Source organism: Episyrphus balteatus, chromosome 3, assembly GCF_945859705.1.
Source record: "Episyrphus balteatus chromosome 3, idEpiBalt1.1, whole genome shotgun sequence".
Taxonomy (NCBI): Eukaryota; Metazoa; Arthropoda; class Insecta; order Diptera; family Syrphidae; genus Episyrphus; species Episyrphus balteatus.
In genome coordinates, this window is record NC_079136.1 from 88,791,370 (window position 1) to 88,813,642 (window position 22,273).

A 22,273-nucleotide genomic window follows, 5' to 3' on the forward strand; every position below is an offset into this window, starting at 1 on the left:
ATATCACACTTTTGAAAAAAAAAATTAAAAATTACTTCAATTTCAATGGGTTTTTTTTTTAATAAAAAATGAAAAAATAATTAATTTTCTCAAAGATTTTGGTAAATAAGAACTTAAAATTTTTGCTTTTAACTTTCAACAGTAAGAGTTATTAAATGAATAAAAAATAATTTTTTTGTGTTGATGTTGAACATTAAAAAAAATAAGTTAAATTTGTTTTCAAAACTTTTATTAAAAAAAGTTCTTCGAAAATGAAATACTTTTTAATTTTTTTCATAAACCGTAATACATATTGACATTTCCTTTGTTAGTTTCAAATCATAATAAATGTGGCCAAAAAAAATTGAAAATAAATGCATTTTATGTTACTGACTTCAGTTACCATTCTTTCAAAAGCCCTTAATTCAATTAACTTAATTTTAATTTTAAAAATATGACTAGGCTTCCAGCTTTTTAAAAATGTATATTTTAATATTGTAGGTTTGTGTTGCCGTTGTGTTCAAATATTTTTTTTTGTGTTTGAAGTCAATTAATAAGAAAAGTGCATCTATCGCTTGAACGATGGAAGATTGTCTCTCACTCCCATATATTTTTTTCCTTGAATTGCCTAGACAATCTTCTGGCTTTATTAAATTTATGAAATTTAAGAAAAATTTTTGAAAAAAAAATTTTTTTGTTCACAAAAATCTTCAACTAAATTTAAAAATTCAAAACGGCAACACCGGCAATTTTTAATCTATAGACTTTAAAGTATTTTTAATTACCGACGTTTAAAAAAAAAAGATTAGCAAAATCTAAGCTGTTCGGCCGGGTTCCCTAATATTGCCAATTTTTGAGCTTTAGTTACTCCACTATTAGGCCTCTCTCTTCTTTCGATTTTGTAAAAAAGCTCACTTAATAATAATTATACTCCAAATACAAAATAATTGTAGAAAAAAAAAACAAGTTTTTTTAGTAGGCATCCCTGACGTTTTTAAAGATTTTTCGTAGGTATTCATAATTATTCGTTTTCTCTTTGTTCGCTCGATATTATTTAAATTAATTTTAAAGAAATAATAATTTCAACATGTATTAAAAGTTATAATAATATTGCATACAGAAACAGGCACGCCAATTTAAAACATTCTATATTTCAATTAGTGTTACCATGCGCAAAACTTAAATGAATTTGGTCAACTCATTAAGCGAAGAGAATCTAAAAGAAAAATTGAAACATGTAACATGTCAGGTAAGAGATATTTGATATTGGAAAACCAAATTTGTCTTATCGACAATATGTTATGATTTTAGGTTTAGATACTCTTATTTCCCAAACCTTTTTCAATTAAAACCTTATGACAAGATATTTGCACTAATTTTCAAAGGATTAAGTTCTGGCTGATTTCAAGTTTAAGAATCAGCACAAAGAAGTGAAAGTTAATATATTCCATACTATCATCTGCTATGAGTCATAAAATTCATCATTCTGATTCTTAGAAAAGGAATCAGAAAAAATAAATCATTTTCATTAGAAAGGTACTGGGATTTTTTTTGCCGATTACATGTGTCATTTCTTCAATGATTAAATTCAGGTGATATCACTGGCTCTAATTAAGAAAAATAGCTCAAGGCTTAATTAGTGTGCCCTTGCGTATTTGTTATATTAATTAAAATACAAAATAATACTCGGAACTTGGTCGCAAAAACTTGTTATTCTTTCCTAAATAGCTTCAGCCCCTGCCGAATGGAAATTGTTGTTTAACAGTGTGTAGCCCTTGAGCAAGTCTCAATATCCTAAAACTCTTGAAGTACTGATTTTGTATAAATCCTTCAAGAAACTTAAGAATTTAGGTATTACATAAAACTTTATTTGATAAAATTAACTCAAATGAAAAAGTAGAGAGCTTACATAATGTTAAATATTTAAGTTTCGTTTCAGCAAATGACTCTAAATCATTTGTTTTTTTTTTTTTTCAAGCCAATACTTAGTCCTCGCAGTATGTATCATTTTTCAGGCCCATGTTAACAAAGTTGTAATTCAATTAGATAAAAATCAATTTTAACCACAGTCAATCTTAATATGATTACAAATTGAATGACTAACTTGAAGTTTTAATTTATCATCAGTTCAAAGTTGTTGTCACCTCAAATTAATTAATTGTATAGGTACTTTTATAATTCAAATTCTATTTCTGGTTGATTAATAATAATGTGAACCATGCACATTGGACACGTAGGTCCGTTTTGGTTACATTAACGTGACTACATGGAGACAATTTTGTATGATCAAGGGGCACGGTAGTGCCCAGCCAAGTTCTCTAGCAACTTTGGCACTACACCCTTATTTACAGGAAACAACTCAGGCCATTTTCGACCCCCCTCTAACTTCCACACCAAAGATGCTAGAAATTTCAAACTCGCTACATTTATTGAGCTTGTCAAAACCATACTCCTCACAAAATTTCAGCCTTTTACGATGAGTAGTTTCTGAGATATAGGGCTTCAAAAATCGCAAAAACCGTAACTGACTGACTGACTGACTGACTGACTCACTCACTCACTCACTGACAGATCATCAAAATTATGGAGAACTTCTTGTTAACGTAGAAACTTGAAATTTTACACGGTGATAGGGCTTGTGGTGTATACAAAGGGAAAAATCGAAAATTTGAGATTTTCAATTCAGGGGGCGTGGCATCCGCCCATTTCCGCTGAATTATCATCAAATATTATAGAGCACTTCTGATTATCGTAGAATCTTGAAATTTGGTAGAATGGTAGAGATAATAGTTTATACAAAGGAAAAAATTTAAAATTTAAGAATTTCAGCCAGGGGGCGTGGCATCCGCCCATTTCCGCTGAATTTTCATTAAATATAATAGAGCACTTCTGATTATCGTAGAATCTTGAAATTTGGTAGAATGGTAGAGATGGTAGTTTATACAAAGGAAAAAATTTAAAATTTGGGAATTTCAGCCAGGGGGCGTGGCAACCGCCCATTTCCGCTGAATTTTCATTAATTATAAAAGAGCACTTCTGATTATCGTAGAATCTTGAAATTTGGTAGAATGGTAGAGATGGTAGTTTATACAAAGGAAAAAATTTAAAATTTGAGAATTTCAGCCAGGGGGCGTGGCAACCGCCCATTTCCGCTGAATTTTCATTAAATATAAAAGAGCACTTCTGATTATCGTAGAATCTTGAAATTTGGTAGAATGGTAGAGATGGTAGTTTATACAAAGGAAAAAATTTTAAGTTTGAGAGTTTCAGCCAGGGGGCGTGGCAACCGCCCATTTTCACTGAATTTTCATCAAATATACCTAGAGATTTTCAATTCTACAGCCATACCTTGCAAAAAGTAGTGAAATCACAACAAAAACATTACTGTTAAAAAAGGAGCCAAGTTCTCCTATGTTGAAATTATGCTGGCACAAAAAGTACTGAGATGTAAAAGTGTACCAAGTTCTAAAGTTTGGGTTCAAATTCGTATCAATAAAATTTTGATTGTTTACTTGGCAATTTTTGAAATAACTTTAAAAATCGGTAATTAAAAGAAAAATTGTCAAGAGAACAATCAAAATTTTATTGATACGAATTTGAACCCAAACTTTAGAACTTGGTACACTTTTACATCTCAGTACTTTTTGTGCCAGCATAATTTCAACATAGGAGAACTTGGCTCCTTTTTTAACAGTAATGTTTTTGTTGTGATTTCTTTTTCTAAGAAAAATGTATAAAATACAACAACTCATCGTTCTTGGTAATGTTTTAAGACACTCCTGGCCAACTACTTCACTAAATTGTGATTAACAGGATATATCAACTGCTTTTATAAATTGTTTAGTAAGTTCCATATAAAAAGGAATCTGGGCGTTCAGAAGTTGTATCTAAACCTGGATGATTAATATAGAAAGATCTCTAACTATTCGATCAAAACCATATCAAATAATCTACTCGAGTAAAGCTATCTTATCGTGTTTGACGGGAATGCACAATATTTGACAAAGAAGCTTCAACAAAGGACTATCCAATCTGTCATCTTTTTAGTCGAGATATGTCTTATATAATAATGATATCTTAAGCATTTCCTCAAGTGAATCCTTAGAGCCCCCGAACACTACAAACTTTCTATCGACCGACAGTTTAGTCGGTCTCTTAATGAGTATGAAAATGTATGACAAATCAGTCAAATTTTATTGTGTGTTTGATTATAGTTAAGCTTGCATTTAATCCTAACTATTTAATATTTTTTTTCAATCAATTTTAAAAATGTTGCCAAATTGTCTATATAAAAATTAAAACTATAACTGATATTAAAACAATTCTTGATAAATTACCATACGTTCCTTTTGTCAATCTTTGGTCATTTCACTTAATGAATTGACAAAAATATCAGCACTTTTTTTTTTTGGGAGCTGGTCAAAATTCTGATTTACAAAATTCTGCTTTTTTTCAAGAAAATTCTGCTTTTTTTCTATTCTATTTTCTATAATTCTGACAGCATTTTTTTAACAAAAAAATTCTGCTAATTCTGATTTCTTTTCATAGTATAATGCGTTTACTTTACCAAAATACATCTCATTAATGTTTTCTTAGGTTAGTATTTTTTTAACTGCTTGCTGTTTAACCATCACATAATTAACATTATAATTAACTATAAATAATTTTCAAACTGCTTAGAGTACTGACTTTCTTATAACTCACATCTATACGAGTATACCGTGTTGAAAACTAATAATAAAAACGATTTTATGTGATAAAGTACATATATTCGTTTTCTTATTCAATGTTTTGAATATCAATTTTTATTTGACTAATTAAATAATGTTGAATTATTATTTTTCGAATATATTTACCATAAAAACCTTTTCTCAATATTTTTAAATTTATTGATTTAACAAAAAATATAAATATTACAAAACGTATTGTAATCAAGTTATTTCAAATAGGCAGCAAAATCAGCTAGAAGATGATTTTACAAAATTCTGCCAAAAATTAAAAAATGATAAAAAGCGCGCGCTTTTTAACATTTTCCAAATCCTTTTTTAATTTTTGGCAGAATTTTGTAAAACAGAATTATTAAAAACTTTAAAAAGCAAAATTTTGAAAAGCAGAATTTTGAAAGCAGAATTTTGACAAAATAATTTTGACCCCGGCAGAATTTTGACCCCAACCCTTTTTTTTATTTTAATTACTTTTTAGTTTTTTTTTTTTTGTTTATTAGTTTTAAGTTGTATATACGTTTGTGTATATATCTTATAGTTTTAAGAAAACCTACACATTTTGTAAATTCTGTAAGTGCCTTTGAGCAGCACTAAAATTGTTCCTATTAATATATAAGTTTCTTACCATAACATATTATAGAATTAACAAGTCTATTAATTGAAATATTCAAACGTTAAAGCTAGACCAATTCTTAGTCAGTTTTTTTTTTTAATACTAAGGTATTTTAAATATAAGTACCTACTTTATTATAATCCAAAATAAGTCTCAATAAATCTAATTTTGAATTTAAATTTGATTAAGAAAAAACTATTATCGAGATCAGTTTTAAATCAATTTATAGCGAGTGATATGAATGAATTTTCGGAGAAAAAAAAATACAAAAGTGATAGAAATCCCTTTAAAATAAAATGCATTACATACTTACTCGAATAATAAAAATACCTAAAAAACTTAAAATTTTTCAATAATGAAGTAGGTACCTTAGGGTGGGTCAAAAAAATGGAAATTCGTTTTTTTGATTTGTTACTTCGAAAACTCGATTGCTAGACACCTCTAGAATATACTCACCAAATATGAGCTCTTTATCTTAATAGGAAGTTCCTCCGCTTTTCAATTTTCCATTTTTACATCAAGCTTCTACCAAAAAAAATATTTTTTTTATTAATTGACTTTTTAGCCAATTTTTTTTACATATTCTTGTAGAAAATTGAACGCTCTACAAAAAAGGTTAAATACACTTTTTTGAATTATCTAACCGTTTAGTAGATATTTGAGGTCCAAAAATCGAGAAAATCTTTAAAAATTCCTTTTTTTTCCTTAATTTTGTAACAAATTGAAAAATTATAATAATCAAACGCGTATGACATATTCTTGTAGGAAACAGATTGCTCCACAAAAAAGGTTTTAATAATTTTTTTCAATAATCTAACCATTCTAAAGATATTCGAGGTCAAAGTTAAAAAAAAATATGAAAACATTTTTTATTTCAAAATTTTCTAATTCACTGAAAATTCAATATTTTCAAATTAGCAAGATGTTTTCTTGTAGGGACTTAAACGTTCTATAAAAAGTTCCTTGGCAGCAAATTAATTGCTTTAACCGTTTAGAAGATAATCGTATTCAAATCGCAATGCATACGGGTCATAAGAAAACTATTGAAATCAGTGGGCATTGGTTTGGATACAAATATCTTCTTAACGGTTAAAGCAATTAATTTGCTGCCAAGGAACTTTTTATAGAACGTTTAAGTCCCTACAAGAAAACATATTGCTAATTTGAAAATATTGAATTTTCAGTGAATTAGAAAATTTTGAAAAGTAAAAAATGTTTTCATATTTTTTTTTAACTTTGACCTCGAATATCTTTAGAATGGTTAGATTATTGAAAAAAATTATTAAGACCTTTTTTTGTGGAGCAATCTGTTTCCTACAAGAATATGTCATACGCGTTTGATTATTATAATTTTTCAATTTGTTACAAAATTAAGAACAAAAAACGAATTTTTAAAGATTTTCTCGATTTTTGGACCTCAAATATCTACTAAATGGTTAGATAAACGAAAAAAGAGTATGAAGTCTTTTTTGTAGAGCGTTCAGTTTCCTACAAGAATAGCATAGAAATTTGCAAAAAAGTCGATTTATAAAAAAAATAATTTTTTTTTGTAGAAGCTTGATGCAAAAATGGAAAATTTAAAAGCGGAGGACCTTCCCATTAATATAAAGAGCTCATATTTGGTGTGTATATTCTAGAGGTGTCTAGCAATCGATTTTTTATAGTACGAAATCAAAAAAAAGAATTTCGATTTTTTTGACCCACCCTAAGGTACCTATTCATAAATGAACATTTTTAATACATTTATTTAATTACAAATTTAAAAATAAAAAAAGAGTGTGTGTACATGTACACGCGACTGATGTTATACTTCTCACTCAGTATATTAAATGAATTTCATTTGATATTTTAAATATTTTTGTTTTATATTATTATTAAAATAATCAAACAGCGTATTTTTTTAACAATCTCAGTTTATGGTATTCTCTGGAAAATTTTTTATGCTATCTCCGTACCTTAACCCAAGACAATCTGACTTCCCTGAACATAGTTATGCATGAAAAAATCTTTATAATTGGAAATTAAGAATCTTCATACCAATTTTCGTTGCTAAATTTTTGAGCAAAAAAAATTAAATTGATGGCCTTTATATCAATACAAGTTTAGTTTTAGTCTATGTTGTTTTCTTTTCCTTTTATTTATGAGTATTTACCTTTTTGTTTTTTTGTGTTAAGTTGCATATATGGCAAGTTGCCACAAAAAACAAAGCATGTGGCAAGTTGCCACATGCCACTTGCCACACGCAACTTGCCACATGCAACTTGCCACATGCAACTTGCCACATGCTACTTGCTACATGCAACTTGCCACATGCAACTTGCGACATGAATTCTGCCACATGATACTTGCCAAACGCAACTTCCCACATAGAACTTGCCACATTTTACATACTGAATGCCACATGCCTCGTGCTACTTGCCACATGACACATGCAACTTGCGACATGAAATATGCAACTTGCCACGTATTGTGTGTTTTTTTTTATCGTACTGCGGCGTACTGCATTTTTTAATACTAAAGTACTATCAACTCTAAAGGTAAAACGACAGCTCTGCTGCCCAATTGTCTCGGAGATGGCGATCGCGTCATAATCCCTTTGACATTCTTGTCAAAAAAACAAATTTTCATACCCACCGTCCCATAAGAAGTATAACTTCAAAAATTATCATGGTTCAGAAAAAATCATCTGAGCAACCAATCCAAATTTTGCTGACTTTTAATATTTGTTTACTCAATTATTGCTAAAAATATTAAAAGCACATCTCAAGTTTCAACCCGAGTAGTTAATGATAGGTGAAATAACGTGTCACACACGTCTAATAAATGTTGAATACAGGTTTCTTTTAAAATAATACTCTTTAAATAATTGTTAAGAAACTTCTTTAACCGAGTTTTCAATCCAAAACATTAAATTAAGGTAGATTTACAAGAAATTGTTATCAAACCATTGCGTTCATGTTAATATCATGTGGAAGAAGGTGATAAATTACCAAGAACAAAGGGCTTTACATTATACCTATAGTGTATCTCGATTGTAAAATCCACATCAAATCGACCAAGCGTTTACATTAAACCAGTCATCCGAATCGACAAGCTGTCATCGAGTAAATAGCCGTTCAAAGGTACCTACTGATGATGGCGCAATGTTGTTCCGAGATCAATATTAATTGACCAACACTGTGTAGTACGAGTTTTGTTGTAGGTATACACCTTTGACTGTTAAGAGCTATTAGCTGCTGTTACTGTTGTGTTTTGGAATGATGATAGTATCTTTCTTGGAAGTAAACACATTTCGAACAAACAGGACCTTTATGACATCGGCTATTACACATGTTCTATTCCGTTTATATAACACATTAGATACAGATAGGTATAGAGAGTGCATCAGTGGCAGTGTTTTGTAGTAACAACTAACAACTTTACAAGTTTACTCAGCTGTAATTTTGTGTGAAACAAGTTGAGATTTAATTGCAATCAATTGTGTTGAAAAGTATTATAGCCAGGTTAACAATGTAAGGTGCTTTCGTCAATTTATCAAGATCAAGGTCGTTTTTACGTTTGTTTGTCTAATTTGAAGAAACAATGAGTGATTGACACGTTTTTATATTTGATTAGAACTTAGATGCTTAATTTTTCAAATCAAGTATCGTTAAATATGGTGATAATTAGTATAATCAGATGTACTGAAATGAAATAGTATTTAACATTAGTAGTAGGGGAGCCCAGGAAGGGATTTCGCGCGTTACTCGAGCGCGTCAGAAAATCATATGGGGAGAAAGCTTGTACTTAGTAATGTACTCCTACCAAATATAAAAGCTTGATACAGTGGTCTGTGTTCTGGGCAGCCCGTCAGACTAGTAAAAAAAAATCGATCCTCGGAAATACTCGAGCGCGTCAGATTAAGAAATGGTAGGTTAAGTACGTCCAGAAAAGTGTTTATTTCAATAATCTGACAATTTGAGTGAGGCATAAGAAAATGGCGGAGGCACGAAGTTGTAAAAAAAAACGTCACCTCGAAATACTCGAGCGCGATTAATTTTTTTTTTATTCTGAAGGGAATTTTATCAGGAACACGAAAAACATATAATCTGACGGTTTTCATGGGGCAATATAGCAAAAATTATCGATAAAGCATGAAGGTACAGTAAAAAAAAAAATACAATTTTTTTGTTCATAATGCCGAGTTTTTAAGGTTTTTGTCGAAATATCTTAATTTTTTTATCTAATTTACCTACACTTATTATGTGGATACAGATTGACATAAAAAAATCATACAGAATTCATTAAAGTTGATAAAAAATAACGTGCCAAAGGGAATAAGCCCCAAAAGACATTTTATATGTAATTCACTATCGGAAAATTTCCAAACCGGTCCAACACTCAAATTTGTGTATCGAGGAATAACGTGACATTCTAAACTTTATAGCAAAAGCCCCATCTTTAATAAATATAGAAGCTCTGATCGTCTGGTCATTACGTAATGTTCTTAGACTCGGGGTATTTTTTTCTTTCGTTAACCAGACGAGCAAAACTTACCTATGACTTTAATTACGTTTACTTTTTAATAATAATTTATCGTTCGAAGGAAAGATTATCAAGTAAGTATCATAACCATTTTTGCTTACAGAAACACGAGATGACGACAAAGTTGAAAAACAACCTGGAAGACGAATCCAGTGATTATCAATATTAAATTATTGATTTACCTTTGTAGGTATATAATATGTATATAATATAAATTTTGTGTAACATCCAGTAGGTAATAACCAGAAGAAACGAAAATATTGTTTTATATTCAAAAACTGTCTAATTTTTTTTTTTTAATTGTCAGATTAGCAATACACCTTAACATAATTGTCAGATTATCATTTAGGGTGACTCTGACATCGAGCTGAACTTACAGTAGAAAAATCTGACGCGCTCGAGTAACTTAAGTTAACAATTTTTTTTTACATTTTCAAAAATAATTTATAAGTGTAGGACACGTCCAAATCGTCAGTTATTCAAATTGAACACTATTTGGAGTTTACTGAACGTACCCTCTCAAAATCTGACACGCTCGAATAACTTTTTTTTTTTAATTTTTTCTACCGCTTTTTGTAGCCACCCACCACTGTCTTATCGTCAGATTAATATATATCGGTTATCACAAAGCCAATGCGAGTATACCCTATTAATATCTGACGCGCTCGAGTATTTCAATGCGACAGTTTTTTTTTACATTTCCTTAACGTGTTTATAAGCTCTTATCCCCACTTAAATGAAAAACTTCCATATACTTTTTTTCGTTTTAGAACCTAATCTTCGCAATCCAATAGGTCCCCATGGCGCTCGAGTAACTGCAAATTTAGTATCTCGGGCTCCCCTACTATAGTACAAAAAGTTTGACGCAAGCTTGAAAAGCACGCAGGGTTAATTTTTATTTAGTTAAAATGCTTCAACGATAATTCAGCATCAAAGATGCAAAATTAGAAAATAATTGGAAAATATTATATAGTCTGGGTTATTATTTTCAATAGTACGGATAACCTTTACGTATAACATAATCAATGTCCTGATGACAGGACCCTGGACCTGGCAATAGGGGAGTAGTGAAAAGTTTCCGCTTTAAGGTATTTTCTAAATATGTAAGTATTTGAAAACCAAGCAAATGACGGAAAATCATATTTTACAAAATAAATGCGAATCCCTTAGTGTCTCAACCATATAAAAGCAAGCTACTCAGTAGAGTATATATTCTATTTCATCAATAGCCCCATTTAAAGTTTGTCATAATAGCAATACCTTATTAAACCTTGGTTAAATTTCTTATCTAAACATGTGTATGTCTAGTAATTATAGATTGATTTATTTCTATTTATCGGTCAACCTCAAATGTATTTGATTGACTGGAGCAGAATAATAATTTTGATATGTTTTAAGAAACATTATTCAGATCAGGTAAATTGTTCCTCAAAGGGAAGTTATATGTGTTAAATTATATGCGAGTAAAATAAGTAAGAAAAATTCTGATTAACTTCAATAATTTTTTGACTTAGGAAGAAGATTGTATATCACGTCATTTCTGTATTTTGTATGACATCAATTTACATATTTCCGGATATTTTTATCAGATTAGTAAATTAGATACTTATTAATTTTTTTTTAGAATTATTCACTGTAAAAGTGTAGGTACGTCAAAAAATAATCCATCCATCTCCAAAAGCCATATTGCTGAGAAAAAAATATAACTATTACAAAAGTGGTTTATTATGATGATACACACAATTTTTTTAAGAAAAATTATTTTAATTAAATAAAATGCACAACTGGATTGCACATACTTCTCATATAGAAAAAAAAAATGTTTGGAATTTGGAATATTAAAGCGTGATATGTAAAAATTTACAAAACAAATAATAAAATAAAGAAAACTTGTTTTTAAAATTGCAAAAACCTTCTTTTGAACTGTTTAGACCTACAAATTTAGTATATAATTTAATTTTTTGTATAACAAAGAATTAATTTTTTTTTGGGAAAATCGTTAGAGTCGTTTTTTAAAAAATTGTTTTTTTGTTAATTAAAATTTTCAAAATTAAAAAAAAATTGAATGCAATTCTTTGGAAATAATTTCTTTGACAAATTGAAAAAAAAAAAAATTAAGAACATCGGAGCGTTTTAAAAAATTTGTAAAAAAAAATTTGATAAATCTGTTAAATATCAAAAAAAAAAAAGTTAATACTACAGCTACTCAACCGCTTTTGTATATCCTCACAGAAAAATTCTCGATGAAATCATTAAAGTTATTTAGAAAAAAGTCAGATATCAAGAAACGGTTTTCAGATAGGTAACGTTAAAGTGGAATTTTATTTGCCAAAACCCACTGACTTTTTTAATCTAAATTATTAGAGATGTTTTCGAGAAAAAAGTTTTTTCTATTTTAGTCATATGGCAGGTACATTTAATTTTGGTCCAAAAAATTATATTTCCATTTCACTTTATGGAATCAGCACCAAGTTTGAACAAAATTGCTTCAGTAGTATTTGGTCTGTAGCTCTAAATAGAGACAGAGGCACAGACACACAGAATTGCGGAACCCATTTTTTTCACAATTTCATATGATCATAATGTCAAGCCTGATTAATATCGAGTGCGATGTTTTTTAAGAATCGAAACAATCCTCTAAAGTACTTACCTTTTTGGTAAGTAAAAAAAGTAAGTATACGCCCCAGTGAATGTATTCTTCTAATTTTTTTAGTTTTTTTTTATATTTATGCCTTGACGTTTCTCACATCAACAAGGATTTGTCCTATGACACATTTTCTCTCTTTCATTTCAAATCGCCTTTTTTCCATAAAAGCTAGCCACAGTGAGCCTGAACAAGTTTAAGGTTGACCTAAAATGACGACAAAAACCAAAGATGAGGCTTTGTTCCTAAAGGCCTCAGCAATAATAATCCGTTTTTAATAAAATCGGATTAGCTTCCTTTTTCGAGATACCCCCCGTAAACTGTTTTTTTTTTTTCGAGAAAAATTCATATCAACGCAAGGCTCGAGTACGATAACTTAGCCAAGAGTTGAAAACGGTTTTTAGTAGAGGTATTCAATACAATCATTTTTTGTTATGGGAAGGAGGTTCTATGCCCCCCCCCCACCCCTTAAGGCGGGAGGGGCAATTTTCTAAAAAATCATACAAAAAATTATTAAAAAACAATGGCAACACTTACAGTTATGAATGATACTTTTTTCAAAAGCTAGAATTGTACACTTAATTATAGTTTTTAAATCAAGTTATTTTAATCAGTTGTTTTTGAAATAATCGATTTTAAAGTCAACAATTGTGAAAAAGAAGCTTAAAAAAATACATTGAATACTATTTTTGTCAAGACTTTGGGTTTCATTACGGGATAAATTGATAAAGTAAACTACCTCAATAAATTCCTTATCAAATACTGAAAACCATATGTTTCTATGCCTTCTAGTTTTTGAGAAAATTGAAAAATAGGAAAACTACTTTCTTATTTGTTTTTAAGCGCCTACAATTTTCATCTCACATGAGATAAATTTTAGACTGTACTAGCTATCAAGTTTAAACAAAATTACTTCAGTGATTATGTACTAATATACTGGTTGTTTTTATGTATTGAAAAAGACTAGCAGAAATAATGATGTATATCTTTTTTATCAAAAAACAAAACCGACTTCCATGGATCAAAACAATGTTTTATGGTTTTTCTATAATAGTTTTTTTTTTTGCTTGCAAGACTTGTTTTATTAATAGGTACATTATCGGAAGTAAAAAATACACTAGTAAATTAATGTCAAAATTTACAACTAGTTTGCCTGTCGCATTTGTGCATATACCTACATAAATGTTTTTCTGTCCCACTGTAACTTTTATTAATAAAATTAAAGCAGAAAAAACTACCGTATTTTTTTTTTAAATTATGGGTTCAATGCAAGTTATTAGTCTTTGTGTTGATATTTCTTTATGCGTGTAAAATGCAACACAATATGGTAACTATTTGTTTTGAAAAAGCTCTATGCCTACCTCAACTCTTATGAATATATGAAGGTACGTATTGTAGAAAACTTGTGCATTTCTAGTAAAAAAAAATATGTATAGCTAATAAAAATATTAATCACGACCACGTGAAAACGAAAGTGAAATAAATAACAACATGACAATAATTTTTTTCTCTCCTCAAAAAACATCGACAAAACACACAACAAAACTCACAAAATTCCACATCAATATTCTACAACCAGCACACATGTAACCGAAAAGAATTATCTAGTAAAACGAAGAGAACTTATTTGTAGCCTCAGTTACTCAAAGCCTCTCAAGATTGACAGTCGAGTCATAACTCTGTCGTATTTGTCCCCACCAACACCGAACATACTTCAAAGTCAATTTAACAACTAGACAACACTAGCTACCCCTATCGATCGCCCCTCAAACTCGAAGTCAATATATAACCTTTTTATTTGTGTTCTTCAATCTAGTTTTCTTAAGCTTATATGTCGGCCTTTCCGGAAACAACAAACCGGATACACCGTGAAGATATAAATATTAACCCATGTTTTGTATCGAACTTATGTGGTGTAAAACAGTATCAAGTTGTAAGCACAAATTGCCGAACAACAACTATCACATCAATTAAGCTTAATCGCAGCTAAACAACGGTTAGATACTTCAACACGCCCGCGAACAAGATTCAAGCGTCAGAATACGAGTCAAAGCTGCAAGCATATTAAAAAAAAAAAAAAAACTACAAATATACCTACCTACTTGTGAATGCTAATTGACTTTGGCCGTAGTTGTTTTTAGTTGATGTCAGTTTTGTATCGTTTTCATTGTCGTCGCTACGACCTACGAGCATGATGTTCTTGCTATTGCTTGTGGTGCTTCTACACTAATCCGCGCGACTACAACGACCCCTGATACAATTTTTTTTTTTTTGAGATACCTACCTACTAGTTTATTTTTTATTTTTATATTTTTAGTTCTATTAAAGTTAAAAGTGTTTAATAGTGAAAAAGCCTAGTGCCAGTTACAAAAATAGCAGCAACTTACAAAAGTAGCTATCATTTACGGTCCGTATCAACAATAATAAAACGCCGGCTTCCATTTCGTATCAAGAATCCGTCAAGTCGATCGGTCAGTCTTATTTATATTGAAATGTCTTCTAGTTTGTTGTTGCTGAGTGCATTAGTGAGTTGTTTTTTAGCGGTCTTCGTTAATGGCAGCCTTGAAATGGTGCATAATTTCAGGTTAGTAGATATCTAATAGATACAACACTATCCCATAGATAGTCAGAGCTAACGACAATGCAATCGGTATATTTAGCATTTCGATGATTTATTGAACCTTGTACACACTTAATTCTAAGTGCAAATGTTTTCAAAATATGCGTGCGCGTGTTTATACAAATTGGAGGTGGCACAGCGGTGATGGTGACGACTATTCTGTGGCGGTAGTGGAGCTTTTCAGATTCTGTTTCTGCAGTTTTGATAAGAATAAAACCTCTGGTTGGTTTGGTGCGTGCCATGACTATCAATCAGAAACAGAAATTTTGTTTATTTTGGGTTTTCTGGTGATGCACATTTTGCATGTGATGGTGGTTGTTGCGTCTGTTTGGTGAGAATCTGTCCATAAATGAACTAGGTATATTGGTCATTTACAGAAGGCGCCATCATAGTTACTATACTTGCCATCAGTCACCGAACTTTATCTATTATATGTTTTTGGATATATTTAAACCGTTTTGTATTTGACAGTTTTATGTATGTTGTGTATAGGCTAACTCTGGCAAGCAGGAAATATTTCATTTTCAAATTGATTCTCATAGATATTTGCATATTTTTGTATGTGGGCGTTGCACTGGTGATGGAGGGGGTAGTTTAGTCTTTTGAAATTTTGTTTTCGTTTGAATAAGTAACTATACACTAGCAAGTAGTGTTTTTTTTTTTTTTATTCTTAGAATCGCATTGAAAAGAGGGGTGACAGTAATGAACAACACAACATATTAATCCAATTATTTAAGTTGAAATTTGTGTCAAGTGTGTGTGATATACTCATTTGATTAATCAATTTATAGTCACTTGTGACCTCTATATTGCTATTTCTTTAAACGGGTACACATTTAAGTTAATTTTAAGTGCATACTACGGAGAAAAAGAACATCTAAAAACAAGTGGATTTCTGCATGGTTTTTTGGATTGACTTCCGTTTTAAATTAAGTGGAAATCCGCTTAGTTTAAGATGAAAATCTATGTATATTTTCACATAAAAATGAGATGATTTTCATCTTAAATTTTCGCTTAATTTAAGACGGAATCCAATTGTTTTTAGGTGGAATTTTTTCTCCGTGTACGAACCAAAACAGATCTAATTTTTTGTTTTGTTCACATACGATTTTGTAATTTTCGGGTGAAGAATTTAAATTATTAAAATATTAAAATTATTCGTGACTAAAAACTGAGTCCCACTCTTGGCTCTTAAGTCTTAAGGTTATACAATCACTTTTTAAGTAATAATTGGTTTATCAACATTATAAGTCCAAATAAACGTGTTTTTTTTTAAGAGGCTTTTAATTAAATAAATGCATAGAATATTATATATGTACTTGTACATATTGTCGGAAAATAAAATGTAAGTAACATTTGTAAGTTTTTCGTATTTTTAGTCAATTTTTAAAATAATTTTTATGTAGGTTATAGTTAGCAGGTTTACTCTCTAGGACGATAATATAGCGAATTTAATGAATTTAAAGAATCCGCGATGAAATAATAAATATTTTGGGTTCCGTTGTTAATGTAGTTTGTAATAGATACCTATCCTAAGGGAGCTACACAAAAATGGTGCCGTGAAATAACGCCGAGCGAAATAAGGCCGAATTCCAAAATTCGGCGTTATTTCACTTTACAAAAGCGAAATAACGCCGAATTTCAACATTCGGCCTTATTGCGCTTTGTCAAAGTGAAATAACGCCGAGTCCCAAGTGAGAAATAAGGGCGAATGCAAGAAAAGTGAGCATAGAAGTGGACCTAAGTTAACCCGTATATTAAAATGCTAACCTTTTTTATTTTCAAAGGCATATAAGGCCCTAATTTATTAAGGCAGAATGGCCCCAATACCAATTTGGGACTTATGTCCATCCAATCGAGGTATACGTTCCAAAAAAGTTTTTTGTCTTATTTATTCATTAACAGATTAGTCTCAAGAAGATACAAAAACATGTCGCAGGGACAAAAGGCCCAGGGATATAGCACCCACTTTTTATTTATGGGAGTTATGTTCCACTTGAGTGGGTTGACATTTAATTTAAGAATTATATCCCACTTGAGCGGGACATAAGCTCCATATATTTTTCATTTAAGTGGGACATAAGCCCCACACTTTTCGAAATATAAAACAATAATGAACAATTATAACTTTTGTTATATTTATAAATGCAAAAGAAAATTTGAATAAGATAATGATAAGAAACAAATAGATCCCACCAGTTTTAATTGGTGGAAAGCAAAGCGGAAAAAAATTTCTAACATGAGAATCTATTTAATTTTTGGAACCCAAACGCGAAGCTGAAAAAAATTTTGCCCACGGGAAAATCAATTTTGAGGTGTGAAAATAAAAATTCGCGCGAATTTTATTAAAATTACTTAAAGAAAAGAAAAGGGCTTAATTTCGAGTTAAATTAGATTAAAAAATTTTTCCTCGCGTACGTTTTTGTCGGTATCAAGTACTTAGAAGATATTTGTTCGCGCGAATTTTTATTTTCACACCTCAAAATTGATTCTCCCGTGGGCAAAATTTTTTTCAGCTTCGCGTTTGGGTTCCAAAAATTAAATAGATTCTCATGTTAGAAATTTTTTTCCGCTTCGCGTTTGCCAAGTTATAACACAAACATATCTTTGTTGTTTGGTATACACATAAATAAAACAATAAAACCCAGGACTTAGGTTTATAAACAGTGAAATATGTTTGGAGGCTGGGAGCATGCTGCTCTGCTGCAATCCCCTTGATTGGATACACTATTGAATCGGCTTATTTGCCAATAAGGTGGGAGATAAGTGCAAAATCGAATTATGTAACTATCCCAAATACAGTTATCCAGTCCCACATTTAATTTGGAACTTATGTCTCACTCAAGCGGGACGTAAGCCCCACAAATAAATAGTGGCTGTTATTCCATGGGCCTTATGTCCCTGTGCCACAAATATGGCATTTCAATACCAAACTGACTGCAGGTGGTTACATAGAAATTTTTCCTTAGCTCCACTTAGCAGGATTTGCCTCACTGAAAAAGTGAAATAACGCCGAATCGGCGTAATTTCACTTTATCATTGTGAAATAAGGCCGAATGTTGAAATTCGGCGTTATTTCGCTTTTGTAAAGTGAAATAACGCCGAATTGTGGAATTCGGCCTTATTTCGCTCGGCGTTATTTCACGGCACCCACAAAAATATGTCTAGATGTGAGAAAGTGATCTCTGATCCAAACTATTTGAAGTAAAAATAAACAAAAGATTCCTTTTTAACAAAGATGAATAGGTACAAGTAATGATCGATGGAATAGTCTTGGAAATTTTTTTGACAAAATAGCGGCTTCCCGAAGAAAAAAATAGTTTTTTTTAAGAAGATTTACATTTGTAAGTGCAGTCACGTTTTGCGCAAAAATTGAGTGAAAACACACCAATTTTTTTATCATTCAAAACATGCAAAAAAAAAAATTGATCTTTTAGACTACAAATGAATATAACCCCTCAAAAGGAATTTTAAGCGAAATATAAAGGTATGGAAAAAAAATATTATTTTTTTTTTTTTTTTTGAATCATTTATTAAGGTCATAAGGCCGGTTTCTTAATTGACTTTTTCATAAAGAATGAAAGGGATTTAAACGAGAACTATTGTCAGCAAATGCTTTAGAGATCTTAATGTTAAAATACAAAAAAAAACTTGGATTACAAAAAAAATTTAATTTGTTTTTTGGAACAATCAATTTTTTGAAAAACCAACGAATTTTGTACAATCTTAAGAGAAATTTTTTGCCAAAAAATAGGAAAAATCAGGGTTCTTAAAAAAAAAAAATCATGTGTGCAATTCACACGTGGTAGAAGTGAAACCTTTTTTTTTAACACCTTCAAATCCATGTTTTTTATATGACAACCTATATAATTTTTTATATCATCTGAAAGCTTATTGTCTAAGCTCAAAATATATACATATATTGATCAAGTCTATGAGACATCTACAAAAAGAGTTAGAATTTTTTGAACTCGATCAGTTTCCATCAAGAAAAGCGAAAAACACGTATTTTTATCTTCTCACGCTATTAAATCCATTTTCTTCCCTAACAACCTATAACAACCTACACCATCTGAGCGCTTATTGTCTTAGCTCAAAATATATATATCGATCAAGTCTATGAGACATCTACAAAAAGAGCTAGAACTCGATGAAATTTCATCAAAAAAAGCAAAAAAAACATTTATTTTTATGTTCTCATGCTATTAATTCAATTTTTTTGTTTGACAACCTATAAAAAATTTTATACCTTGTGAAAGCTTATTGTTTCACCTTGTATAATGATGCATAAATCTTATTTCAAAGATGTCTACAAGAGAAGTTAGAATTTTTTAAAGTCAACCATGTCGAATTTCCAGACTGAGATTACGATACTTCCTACACTGGTGGCCACAGGTGTTTTGAGGTATTTTTCAATTTTTTCAATTTAAGATTGTGTAACTTGTAGAGCAAGTACCGTTATGTGTGATATATCAAATAAAAGGTTATGTTATCAAGATGCATATTAAAGTTAAATCAAATTTGTATGTGCACTAGATCAAAAGATATAACGTGTGTTGGAAAAGAACATCTTTTTACCGTTATCTCCGAATTTTGAATATGAAATTAATTGAAATTTTGTACAATTATAATTTATTTAATTACCTATCTACAGTACAAATTTCATTCATCTATCTATTAAAACAAAGTTATAACAAGTTGAAGTCGTGTCGCGTTTTTGTTTCATCTTGTTTCAAATCACTACGATAAAAGAAGTTTTCACTTCAAAAAAAAATTTCTTGAACCATTTAAAATAAATGTAAGCAAACGTTATATGGATCTTAAAATTAAATTTTTTATTATTATTTTTTTTTTATTTCGTGTGTTTTTTCATTAAATAATCTTTGTTGAATGATGATGCGAACCATCTATAATTTAAAATTATGTGGTGAACTCAGTACAATAATTGACAGACAACGTCACCAGGATTCATGTTCAGCTTTTCTGAATTTTAAGTTCTTAGAGTCAAAACAAAGACATGAAATGTTGAATAGTTCTTAGGCTTTTTACTTAATCCGAACCGGTATAATTTTTCGGGAATTTTGGGTTTTCTGGATTTTTGGATTTCTGATGGGTTTCTGAGACTTTGGGTTTTCGAGATTATGGATTTTCGGGTTTTCTGGATTTAATAAAGCGTACAACTTACTTTGTCGGATTGAAAGACCAAACCGTAATGCAAAAAGAAAAAGGGATGTGAACTTTTTTCCATCGACTTTTTTTGAACCGTAAAAAGACTATAAATATCATTTTTATAGAGAATTCCTCAGACTGTATAGTGTTATTTGATCCAATTATGTGGGTTCGGTACTGTTCCTTTTTTTAAATCCCAGTTACTTTGGAGCCTTTGTTAAAATAATCCGGTTTTTTTATTAAATCTGGCTTCTTATAAACATGTCTCTTAAAATTCCGTTTGTTTAATCTCGGAATGAGAAAATAAGAAAACAAATATCTTCTTAGTATTTGATACCGACAAAAACGTACGCGAGGAAAGATTTTTTAATCTAATTTAACTCGAAATTAAGCCCTTTTCTTTTTTTAAGTAATTTACACTTACAAATTTTAAATTAATTAAAAAAATATACATTTAAAAATGGTTGCTAGCTTATACATAGAATCGGTGATTGTTAAAACAACATAAGTAACATTTTTATTTTATTTTTTTCAGGAGAGACAAAAAACTCTGTAATTTTGACGACGCGGCCGCATTGACAATTTTAACTTTAAATTCAGTTTAGAGGCCTTGTTGAGAGTTGAAACTAACTAAAAGTTTTTAAAAAATATCTTTATCAAAGAAGATTTAACAAAAAATAAATAAATTTTATATGTTGTTTTAACACCCAACGTTTTGTTGGGCGTCAAAACAACTTTATTACTTGAAGATAATGTTGTTTTGACACTAATTTTACATCCAAAGTAATAGCCAATTTAATGGAAATGAATAAAAGGCCATTATAATTCAGCAATTTTATTAATACATATATTAAAAAACAAGAACATTAAACAAAAAGGCGAGAGTGGACGTTCCACGGACAAAAATGAATTTGTTATTTTTTGACGTAGTTAAGTCTTACTACTATTGTGCAAAAGTTTTATTATTGTGACGTACCTACTTCAAAAACGGATAAAATGCATTTTTGCATTTTACACTTTTTATTGATTGCCTCAATGTTGTCAAAATTTTAATGTTTATTTGGAGTGCAAAATATCATGGTTTGTATTTTTCCATGAGTTTGAAGACCTTGATCTTGAATATAAAACCAAGAGAACCCAAAATAGAAGCCTTTTAAGACAAGATTTACGATTTTTTTTGTATAGTTTGCATTTTCAATTCTTTGCTGATATTAATAGCTTGAAATCTCTATAACAAAATGTCAAAGTTAATGGCTCAGGGAAAATAATAGAGCATCATATTTTATATTAAAAATAAAATTTAAATTCAAAATGTCCTTCACACAGTGCAATTGCATTACCATTACTAATATTGCAATATCTTAGATTCTTAATCCATATGCAGTGAAAAATTCATAGTAAAACTTTTTCCTAAGATATAGTTTTTTTCATTTGATACCAATTTAATTTATTAACAAGATACAAGAACATTTTGAAAGATGCAATTCCACTCGAACGACCACAAACAACTGACTGACACCAAATCATCGAAAAACTGTAAGAAACAACAGTTTACTTACTTCGTTTTTCCAGCGTTGAATGTAAAAAAACAAATTAACATGAAGTACCTACTTAAGGTGTTTTAACGCTCAATTTCAAAATTGGCAAAAGAGATATGTTGTTTTAGCACTCAATGCGTATTTTAACCTCGAAATTTTATATGATCCAAATATCAAATCATGTTGGTTTTGCTCTCAACGCTAGGTGTACCCATAAGCAATGCAAAACAGTTATAATAGTGGTTTCAAAAAATTTGTCACTTATGTTGTTTTAACAATCACCGATTCAAGTATGGCGAAGTTTAGCTATGAAACTCGTTTGACATTGCGACAAGAGGCAAGCTAATAACTATAAAAAAAAATACTATTTACGAGTTCTCTAATAGGACGTAAGAAACCTACATCTTTTTTAATTGTTTTTATTTTGTTTATTTATGTCGCTGGCTAATTTTACAGTAAATA

The 22,273-nt window shown here is 30.1% G+C and overlaps 1 protein-coding gene across 5 annotated transcripts in view; it reads left to right on the forward strand.

Moving 5' to 3' along the window:
- Positions 1–1,014: 1,014 nt before the first annotated feature.
- LOC129913831 (uncharacterized) overlaps positions 1,015–22,273 on the forward strand; it is a 58,156-nt gene continuing 36,897 nt past the window's right edge. For 2 of the 5 annotated variants that reach the window (XM_055992718.1, XM_055992722.1), the window contains exon 1: positions 14,114–15,068. In XM_055992718.1, coding sequence (XP_055848693.1) covers positions 14,977–15,068 — 92 coding nt within the window. In that variant the 5' untranslated portion in view covers positions 14,114–14,976. Of the gene's footprint in view, positions 1,229–14,111; positions 15,069–22,273 lie in introns of those variants that run through there. The other 3 variants (XM_055992720.1, XM_055992721.1, XM_055992723.1) reach the window with 3 other exon arrangements.